The sequence below is a fragment of the Gavialis gangeticus genome, unplaced genomic scaffold, assembly GCF_001723915.1.
Source record: "Gavialis gangeticus isolate Ggan-Ray unplaced genomic scaffold, GavGan_comp1, whole genome shotgun sequence".
In the NCBI taxonomy this organism is placed as follows: Eukaryota; Metazoa; Chordata; order Crocodylia; family Gavialidae; genus Gavialis; species Gavialis gangeticus.
Window position 1 is genome coordinate 43,805,249 of NW_017728996.1, and position 11,304 is coordinate 43,816,552.

General features: G+C 37.9%; 1 protein-coding gene across 6 annotated transcripts in view; it reads right to left on the reverse strand.

Annotated features, from left to right (window-relative positions):
- Positions 1 to 11,304, reverse strand: part of HERC1 (HECT and RLD domain containing E3 ubiquitin protein ligase family member 1) — a 197,326-nt gene that overhangs the window by 87,161 nt on the left and 98,861 nt on the right. For all 6 annotated transcript variants that reach the window (XM_019504392.1, XM_019504388.1, XM_019504391.1 and 3 more), the window contains exons 26-30: positions 6,222 to 6,493; positions 5,785 to 6,000; positions 4,786 to 4,906; positions 3,345 to 3,582; positions 2,217 to 2,410 (exon numbers count right to left, since the gene is read on the reverse strand). In XM_019504392.1, the coding sequence (XP_019359937.1) occupies positions 2,217 to 2,410; positions 3,345 to 3,582; positions 4,786 to 4,906; positions 5,785 to 6,000; positions 6,222 to 6,493 (1,041 nt within the window). The remainder of the gene's footprint in view (positions 1 to 2,216; positions 2,411 to 3,344; positions 3,583 to 4,785; positions 4,907 to 5,784; positions 6,001 to 6,221; positions 6,494 to 11,304) is intronic.

Here is an 11,304-nt window from a genome sequence, read left to right on the forward strand (position 1 = left end):
GATGGACCTGGGACCCAGAAGCCAAGGCTGGGGCACAGCAGTGAATGGGAGCCTGGGGGGAAACAGGACAGACAGACGGCTCATCCAAGAAATCAATGTCCTGGTGCTTAAAAGTGGTGGCAGGGGTGCTTGAACTAAAGCTCATCAAGTGATGAGCCGCCCCCCCGCCCCCATTTTTAAGTGCCAGGATCCTTTTAAGCAGAGCCAAGCAGAGCAAGGTGAGGGCTGAAGCAGGCTGTCCGCTGTGGGTCTGGGGCTTTTTGCCCTGCTGCCTTTGCCCCAGAGTGCTGTGTGCTGGCCACGCCATGTCCCCTGCCTGTCCAGCGCCAGTAGTGGTGGCAAGCTGTGCCACCCGCTGCTGGACAGGCAGGGGACACAGTGCAGCCAGCGCGTGGCTCCCAAGTCAAAGGCAGCAGGGCAAAGAGCCTCAAGCCCACAGCAGGCAGCCCGCCTCCACCCTCACCCTCCTCGGCTCCACTCTGGTTAAGAGTTCTAGGCCCTTAAAAATGGTGACGGGGGTGAGGTGCTTGAACTAAACCTCATTCAATGAGCTCTAGTTCAAGTGCCCCCGCCACCATTTTAAAGCGCTGGGACGCTGATCCCCTGGACAAGCTGCCCAAGGGTCTGTCCTGCACCCCACACCACCCCGGCCCTGGGGTTCCATTCACAGCCTTGCCCCAGCCCCAGCTCCACTCCCTCACCATGGGGGCCTTGATCTGCACCCTCCCCACATCCCTTCCTCTCCACAGACTTACCTGCAGGGCGCTGGTCTCCACACTGCCTGGCTGTGTTCCCATAAATCAGTTATCAGTTTGGTATCACCCAATATGCCTGATGAATAACCGGCTATCTGTATCAGCCAAGGAAATCTTTATGAGTGCGCCCCTAATATGCAGCCTACATTTACACACAATTAGAATGGAAGAAAAGTCAGATCATTTAAAACTAAGGGAGATGTTCAGGTGTGGTTAGGTTTTTTCTTCAGAACTGTGAAAGTCCAGAACAAAATGCCACAAGCTTAACTACAAGTTGATTTTTAAGGCTACAAATATGTCTCTAGCACGTCTTAACTACTTCTAAAAAATATCAGACAAAGGTACACTTCAGCACACAGTTGGATTGGAAAATTAAGTTGTGCACACAATTATATGCACAATTACTACAACTATATATACAAAATTAAATCATTTGGCATGCAGATGAGTACAATTAATTACCTGTAATGCATAATAGCATATCTTATTGAGAAAAAAATCAAGCCAAATTTCAAACTGTATCTGTTTAAATTGATCAGATTCATATTATGTAAAGAGTATGCTTGTAAGTAATTAAAAAACATTAATATGACACTAATGATTACATATCCTCAGTATAACTAATAGGTTCTTTTTTTGTTGCAATTGGATTCTCAATGCTATACACTAAGTGCTGCTTAGTCCCTGAATCTTAGCAAAAGAATGCACTAAATCTACCATTACTGTCTTACTTAGTGGGTGACTGTGATGAAAGAAAATTAAATCTTCATCTGTATTAAACATACTTACTATTATCTCATCCTCTGAATCATCAGCTACAAAACTATTTAAAAAATAAAGATGCCTGTGAACAGTCTAATAAACTAACACATACAGAACTAAATCATACATCATTAGTGGCTTTGAACACAGTTTCCCTAGCAATTAAAACTGTTTTATATATCTTATCATACCAAATATTTTCCTTATAGGATACAACATTATTTGACCACTTCCATATTTTAATATCAACTACAGACCTCTAAACATTCAGATTTAGTGCAGACTTCTTTCCATCAATTCATACTGAAGCTCTGAAGAAATTCAACATTTCCACAGACCTTAAATTTTAATGAGCACAGAATATGCTATACTGATTGGCAGTATAGAATTCAGAGCTGAATTCTGACCATTTTGGAAATTTTGCTTTCCTTAATCACACTTGTGAAAATTGCCAGTATGGCAAGTTTATTTTGGAGGGGGGCATAATATCTTCCTAATTCTGTAAACTAAGGAAACAACGTGCAATTAAATCTGTTGCACCTTACACAGCCCTTTAGAAATGGCAAATTGGGCATAATACTGGTAAGAGTAGAGACTATTTATCTAGTATCATTTTGAAATATTCTACATGTGAGTAAATGGCAGATCAACACAGAGTTTCTTTTTAATTCCAAATAACAAAATAATGCAACATGGTACCTCTGAAGTCTCTCTTCTCATTTTCTCCATTTGAATCTATCCTTTTCGAGTCTTCCTCAACCTCTTCCACTTCCCCTTCTCCAAACGAAGCCATAAGCATTACACCAGCTTGTGATAAAAGGTTCTTCAACTGACTGCACAGCAAATCCAGCAGAGACTGGACCACTTTGGGGCTCAATTTATCAGCATAGGTTCTATGTGAAAAAATGAAAATTAAAGTTTGAGCTACTGCAAGAAAAAATGATTAAGAAAAGTATGCATCAATTTGGTACATATGAAAATAAGATGCTAATATAACACTGGATATATAGTCAGCCATAGCAGAAAAGCTATGCACTTTTCTAGTCCCTGGCCTCACTTCAGCAAACAGTATCCAGGTTATAAAAGTATTTAGTTTTACGATGAAGAAAATAAGAGACCAGCCAACTTATTTTCATTTATGATAAACAAGAACTTGACCTCTGGTTTTAAGAGGAGGGTCCAAAGTTTAGGCAGCAGGAGGCCTTTCCTTTGACTTAAATAGGCACTGAATCAACCTCTCAAAAGTTTGAAAAATTACATTACCACCACAGCCCCAGATTTTTTAAAGGCAGATTTAGAAACCATTGCATTTCCTTCTTTAAGCATCAGAAGAAACTAAGCAAGCTGAACATTTCATACAACTCTTGATCAAAACAGACTTTTTTCCACCAGATCTTTTCTTCATTAAGTATATAACTACGTAAGCTAGTCCCATATTCACTGATCCAGCAGATACCAACAGTGATCAGAAAACAGTCTGTAGACAGGGTGACAGAGTAGTATCTCTAACTCAAGAAATCCCATCCTATTATTATTAGCCTCAGAATAGTCCAGACAATCTTTACTGAAAGCTACATAAAGCTTCACAAGGCTACATAGGAAATGGGGATGATATCAGAAAAGAAGGCAGACACTAAGCATCCTGAACACACACTTGAATTCTCCTCAGCAGCAGTTAATTACTTTATCAGAAGAGTGACTGTCACTTTGATTGGCTCTTCTCTAAAAATTTTGTCCAGTTTTTCTTTTTAGCTGGAACACTTCTGAACACCATTCTGTAATTACACATTTTTTTTCCAAAGAAAAAAAAAAATCTTCAGTGCTTACCCTGTAGTGATAGCGAGGATTTGAAGTAACCTTGTACTGGCTACTTTCAAAGCAGTACTGAGCTGGGAAATACCAGTCTTGGGCAACAGCTGCAGTGGTTGCCCTAACATGGTGTCTGTGCCACACAGTTGGGACAGCACATTAAGCAAACCAGTGGAAATAGCCAGGGAGACATCAACAGGCTGGTAGTGTACACTTAGAGCGAAGACAGTTACCAGTAGGAGGCGTTGCTGAGCTTCTAAAAAGTAAAACAGTAGAGTCAACGTACTACAACAATTAGGTCTTTAACAGAATATGTACTGCTTATGGAATGTCAGTCAAGTCAATGAGCAGTAATGGCCGATTTTTTTTCTTTTTGTAAGCCCAATGTAAGTACAGACAGCCCCTTCTGGGTTACCATTGGGCCCTCCCACAAATAGTCTGCCCCAGTGATGCGTCTGGGGGATAAGCTACTGAGTGTGGTGTGGCAATTTTCAGATTATATTCCCAAGACCTGCTGCCTCACATCTTGAAGTTTCCCCAGAAGTGATAAGTGAGACAAAACCTTACATTTCCTACATGCACTTGAAGTTAATTCCAATGCAGTTTATTCAACTCACAAAAGAAACGAGTAAGACAACAGCTACATGGCCCAGAAGTACGTCTGGGCCAAAACCAAAAATTGTACCATTTTAACTTTCCTGTGTACAGAATCCCCCAGATACTCTTAGTTAAGTTATACTTTGGGGTAGGATCTTTTAAGGACGAGCATCCTTTATGGCTGGCAACAAATGAGTACTGCCTGCCTCAGAGGCTAGGACAAATAGCTTTAGAAACAGAAGAGCTTTCCTGTTCATAGTTCCTTTCCAGTTTTCAAAGACTGTTCAGGTACATGAAGGAGAAGTGACAAGACACTTTTTAGCATCTTTTTTAAATTTTGCTTGCACCATAAAAAAACCTAGGGTTAAATTGGAAACCTCTTGGAAACCTGGAAATCCAACCAAATTTCTTTCCAAATAATGCAATTCAGTGGTGTTCATGGTTGTGGCTCCGCAGGCCAGATGAATAGCACAGAACGAGCCAGACTGGGCCCTGTACCTCCCCTGGCTGGCCAGGGTTGAGCCCTGTGGAGGGGGGCCTGTACTGTCCCTGCCTGGCCAGGGTCAGGCACTTGGAGGGCCTTGTGCCACCCCTGTAGGCCAAGACTGCATCCCATGCACCTGACCTAGCACGCAGGGCCACAGCCTGTAGGGCTCTCCATAAATCCACTCTGATATTACTCATTGTTAATTTGGAGGGACTACCTCTAGGGAAGGCAGTAATTCACTCTACACATTCAGTCACAGGGTAAATAAAAAAAATAAAACTTCTTTTCCCCATAAAATTAATCACTTCTCCTGTGAGTTTGGCTCTTTGTGTGGAAACAGATTGTACTGCATTTTTAAGTGGATTCTCTATTTACCTATGTGGTGTTTATTTGCTTGCAGTGCTCTTTCCAACGTAGCAGATAATTGCTGGTAAATTTTGTGCACCGCCACCTGAATTTCAATCTGAATGCTTCTCTTGGCTGCTCTGATACCATCCTGCATCAAACAAATAAGCACTGTAATAGCTGTATGAACTGTAGTTTCTTAATTAATCAGGGACGATTCTGTCTTGAGCAGAGAACTGGACAAGATGACTTTGTGACAGCCCTTCCTGCCCTACTCTCCTATGATCCTAATTACTGTCATAAACAGGAAGTATAGGCTAATGATTAAAATGCAACCCTGGGATTCAGAAAATCTGGTTTGTATTTATGACTCAGTTAATCTGGATTCTACTTCTGACTGCAGTCTTGCTATCTGACCTTGGGAATGTCATGGAACATCTTTGTCAATACTGTTCAACTTTTAAAACGTTATGAAAATGGAGTCACTTGGGTTTACAAAGTGCTTCCAACTTCCCCAGACTCAGAATTATATGGAGCTGCAGATTATGGTAATGCATACACCAACAGGAAGAAAGTCTGGTACAGGGGAACCCAGATTTCTTGTACAGGGATGGTTAATTTAATTTAATGGTTAATAGCTTAATTTGCAATGGGTTGCCAAATTAACGAGTCACTCAGCTCATTACTGTGGCTTTACTTCAAAGGGTACCACTTCACTTAGAGCATAGTCATAGTCCTGTACATCTGGTGAAACAGCATGCTTAGAAACAAAAGCCTCGGCAAACAGCTGGAATACCTCAGCCATCCTGCACAGCTGTTACTGACTCTACTCACACCCCCCAGTTAATTCACAATATTGTCTTTGCAGGGAGCTAAGGACTCTAACCCTTTGAAAAGTCTGGGTTCTACTGTAATACTGAGCTGGTAACACTTTCATTTACCATTCCAATTGCATGACAACAGCCTCTCCTCTAATTCATCTCTACAGGAATTGCACACAGCTTAAACCTGCTTAAATATGTCTCATACCTGATAGTGATGCAGTCGGACACTCTCGCCTTTGGAACCTGCATGTCCAACAGTGCCCAAGCCAAAGCATCCAGCTAGAAACTGTAGCCTAACAGAAGTAAGCAATGAGGAAGACTGAAATCCTGACCCTTGATGGGTTCCCATTAGTGGTGCACTGCCTTTTTCCTCCATTCCTGACAGCAATACTAGGATCTGATGAAGTGCTTCCAAACGCAGCTTAAAAACAATGAAAAATGTTGTTTGCTGATGAGACATTAGATATAATAATTTTATTATTCAGAAGTCAAGAAAACAATCAGCTCACCTGCAAATCAAAGTTCAAAATCTTTCTACCAGGGCTAAAGGGTCAGTACCCTGATACAGATCAATTTTAAAGTTAAAATTCAAAATATTTATTTAGTACATAAGGAATATAACATAGTTTAACAGCGTCTTACCTCAGCCCTTAGCTGCTGCTGTTCCATTGCAATTATTGAAGCCTGAGGACTTGTGGACATACTTTCTTCGGGCTCCTTAAAACCAGGCGAGTTTCCCACATCTCCACTTACAAAGCTGACAACGTTTTCAATCAAAGTATGAACTCCAAGGGATTTTGAGAGATCAAAATCAGACTCAACAAATGAGTAAGAGGAACTGTAAAGCCAATCCCTGCTGTGTTTTAGTCGAGCCCACGAGTCACTGAGAGGTTCCACTTGACTGTGTATCACTCCTAGACATACACACAGTAACAATTTCATAAATTCCAATATACTACAAAAAACTGTATTTTAGAAGTACGTAAAGTGCAGATGTTGCTGTTTGAAAAGGTGTTAAATGGTATGCATGTCTAATTTACCATGCATTAAAAGCAAATTAGAGCAAAACACTTCTTTTTAATTATAGCAATGTGAGAAACTAAAGGAAAGGCCACATTCCTCTCACTATGCATCTTAAGCAAAATAGCAATATGCTGCCACAGGAGAAAAAGAAAAGGCAAAAGCCAGTCAAACTGCTTAGCTTAAAGCTACAACACTGAATAAAAATGCTTTGCAGCTAAATGAAATAAATGGCAAAGATCTGTTACAAAAAAAAATTATGTGCAATTATTATAAGAACCAATTTATTGTAAAATCTGATTGCAAATCCAGGAGTTTATTCAACTTAAACCCATAATTTTTTTTATATAGTCAAAATAGCAAAATGGGTTACAGCTTGTTTTGGATGAAATATTTATAGAACATATGAGTGAAGAAGGGCAAGTAAACTAAGAAAAAACATTTTAGTGCCAATTTTATATAAAATATTAACTAATAATGATGGTGTATCAATGAGTATATATATTTTAAATAAAATAAAGTACTACACACAGTCATCTATCCAAATTGTGATCCCAGCTGGCAGGAGATTAATTGAGAATCACTTTGAAATATTTCTGATATTTTCTGTAGTAACTGTGTCACTACAGTTTTAACCCTTAACACAATAAAATGTACCCAGTGCAGATAAGAATCAGCAAATAACTTACTAGAACCAGTTTGGAAAGATGGTTTAATTCCACATTAAGATAAGAAACAAACTAACAAATTCTTTAGTTTTTGTCTACAACTGCAGCTAAATCATGCAGTACACGAGTTATTGAAACTCATGTGAAAACAGGTTAATTCTCTCCTGTAGGCAAAGTTAGATTATAGATTAAATGCATTTCTGGTATAAATGGGTGCAATGTCACTAAATCACACTTGTTCAGGCATTTAGACTTAATTCTAGTTTTACCAATCAATATTTTATTAGTTTTGGTAAGAGCTAGTAGTATGCCTGAAGCTATACTAGACCTGAAAAGGATAATTCCTACTCTTAAGAAGGTTTCAACTGACATAGGTAATAATGGGACACACACACAGGTTTTATTTAATTACATTAATTCTGGAAAATATATTTTAAATTATAGTAAAGCAGTTACAGTGGACTAAATCAGTATTATCTTTCATGGGCATGGAACATAATTATAATTTAGAGTCAAAACTTCACTGTTAAATTAGTTATGCATTCACACTACTGCAACAAAATTATATCAGCATTTTTGTTTTAAACCTTCTATTTGCAGGACATGGGATTTAAGTTGGTTGTAAGCTTTCATTTAACAAACTCATGCAAACTGTAATTCAGAGAAACTCTAACCAGTGCAAAATTTTAACTAAAACTGAACAAACACTTCAATTCAGTTTCAAATATTTTTCTTCTGAAAAGGAAATCTATAACATGGTTTAGTCTCAACTTTTTGGGAAAAAATTGATGAAATAATTCATTACACTGTGAAAATTATACTTTGTAAAGAACTTTCATGAGTGTTTGCATGTTATAAAAGAAACATATTTGCATAAAAGACCATAATGCCTTCAGAAACTAAAACGTTTTATTATGTTACTAACACTTTGAAAAAGCCAGAAATGATCTAAGTCAGAGGCGTCAGGCTTGATTTCCCAGCTTCTGGTTTATATCACAACCTTACTATTTAAAAGTAGATGGGACTTTTTTGCAACTGTTGAGTACTGATGATATATATTTTGGGATTTCTATTAAAGTCAAAGGAATTCTATTGAATTTTTTTTAAACAAATGATATTTGGTGACAACATTTAAACAAGAAACTATGAAGAACAAAAGGGAACAAGACACACAACCCTTTTTCACTTTAAAAGACGGCCTTAAATTGAATACTATTATAATGAATATTAATCTCAGTTATGTGGGGAAATACCAGGTAAAAAGCAGAGTGGTGTAAAGGGATACTAAAATCCCTTATTTCAGTCCAGGAAAGGTTCCTTCTAGCATAGGCACTATTAACAACACTCAAAGATGCTCTCAGAACGGTGACATAGTGGACATCACCACAACAGGCTTGAGGTGCCAGGCAATGTGGTATCATATAACAGCCATAAAAAATCTGCTGCAATTGAGAAGCACCCAAAGGGGTGCCTAACTTGCACCAAAGCCATCTCTAAGGCCTAAGAACAGCCCAAGATTCAGGAAGCCGACTACTGATGGTGTTGTCACCTAAGCTTCCTCTTTCCCTTACCCCTGCATTCTATGCTGCACAGTAAAGACTTTCATGCTGTAACTGCATGAATTAAAAAGACTGCCAAGGGAAAAAAAGACAGTAGCAAAAACAAAAAACACCCACTAAAAATTGTATTGGATGGTGCTACCATTTCAAGGACTGATAAAACATTAAGCAAATTTTAAGTTTTGGTCATTAATATAGATGCAACTTGAGGGAAGCAGCTGAGATTACCAGGAAATCTCAAAAAAAAGTTTCAAAACCAATTAAAAATGTATCTGGCTGCAGGCTGCCCAATTAAAAAAGATGTTAATAATCAAGCCAAATTACCATAGTTAAGAATAAACATTTTTGCTTACAAAGCAAGAATTAAAAAATAAATATATCACATCACAATGTTTAAAACACTTAAGATGTTTCATTTTGTATTAGCTTAGCAACATCATCCTGTGTAACAATAACCGTGAGGACTTGCACAGTTAAACCAAGAATTTCTTTCCAAGCATTTAAGATTTCATTAATATAATGACATAAAAAAAAATCCCAAAGAGGAATAACTGGGAGAGAGAGATCTATTAAAAAAAGACTGAATGTTTACTTGTCCTTATAAGCTAGTTTCTAACAATGGAGTTTTCAAAATGAATGTGGCATTGCTGCAATACATACTTTATAAAACATAAAATATGTAGGGAAGCTACAGAGAAAAAAAAATAAACATGCCATCATGTACTTGCTTGAAGCTCTTCTTTTTTCTGGGGCTCAACTGGCCAAAAAGGAGTAAATACACTACCACACAAGAATCAGAAAACAAAAGGAGACATTTGATACTGAAGACAACATTTATGAAAGCTCTTTCTTCACATTACTCTGACTCAGATTTCATTGAGCAATCTATATTTTGGCCATGCACAAAAATCATTAAGAAACAAAGTTTTGAAAAAAAACATTTTCTTGGCTACAATATTTATTAATTTGCATCACCTAGATGGTATACATCTTGGAAGTTATCTGCCTACTATTTTTTTATTTTTTCTATTACTATTATATGCAGATACTCGCATATACCTATAACCCATCCTTCAAAACCACAATAATTTAATACCAGAATTCAGAACTTAGATGATTATTATCAGCACAGAAAAATGCTTCAATATCTACAATATTATGTATTTTAAATTTTCTTTGAGTTTGCTAAATGTATTATTGGTCTTTATAGCTCTGCTCTTCTTTCTGGTGCACTATCAAATGACTAGAAATTGACTAGAGAAGTGCTGCAATGTACATATCACACACTAGTATTAATTTACTTATGAATATTTATGTGACATACCAACTCCCAATAGATCAGGACAGTCATGCTGTAACCTCTGTTGATCCATAAAAATGTGTGCAAAATTGCATCTCTCAATGTACATGCATTGTAAAATAGATATCAATGCAGAACCCCATTTCCCTGTGTTAATGACCACTTATGTAACACATGGTGGCTGGATTGGGGGCACGAACAAAGACTCCAAGGAGGAGCATATACAATAAGATACATCACTGCTGAGGACGTACATTGGTCTAAGAAAAGCAACAATGATGAACCAATAACAAAAGAGCAAAAGGCCCCAGAAGCCCAGTGGAAGACATTCATCTCTTCTGTCCCACAGTCGCCATAAGCATCCTATAGCAGGTTTTTCAGACTCCTGCTGAGATAACAGCTGAACCTGACCTAGTAACATGTGGAGACAAGATCTGCAAAGCTGGAGTACTAATCAACCAAAAAACCTGAAAGCAGCCCTAATCATTCAAAATATCTAAGCTTCCCCAAACTGAAAACATACCGTAACTACACATCAAATCCTGTTGAGCTTTTCCAAGGCTTTAGCAGAGAGTGGACAATGGATGCTGTTAATGATAACCGGCTGCTCATTGTTGAGAGATGTATGCAACTGTATCTATCACTAAAAGACTGACATAAACTTTACTTGCTCCATTACTTGCAAGATGATCTCTGCTGCTCTTGAGAAAGAAAGAAGCCCATCGAGATCCCTCAGATTGAAGTGGAATCATTTACCAAAGCCATAAATTTGATTCATACATACCAAGCAAAATAATGTGCAACAACAGAGTAAGTGATTTGGGTTCTGCATTAGAATTCTGAATGCTATACATTATTTTCTATCACCAAACATATTATAAGCAAAAGAATACAATTTTGCTGATGGAGAAATTTCAGAAAGTAAAATGAAAGCTTAAAAAAGTCATGGAATCTTTCACTATCTCCTAAGGACTACCACAATTCTAGACAATGGATGAGGGAATTAGAGGGTGGGAAATTCTAAGTATAGTCTGTTACAGTTGATTATGGAATTCACCATTCAGATATCCTTGCCACAAAAAGACTCGGTCAAAAGAAAGACAGAGATATTATCTATAGTAAAGTCATTTCTTCAAAAAAGTGTCCTTACATTTCTATTTTTTTTTTTTTTTTTTTTT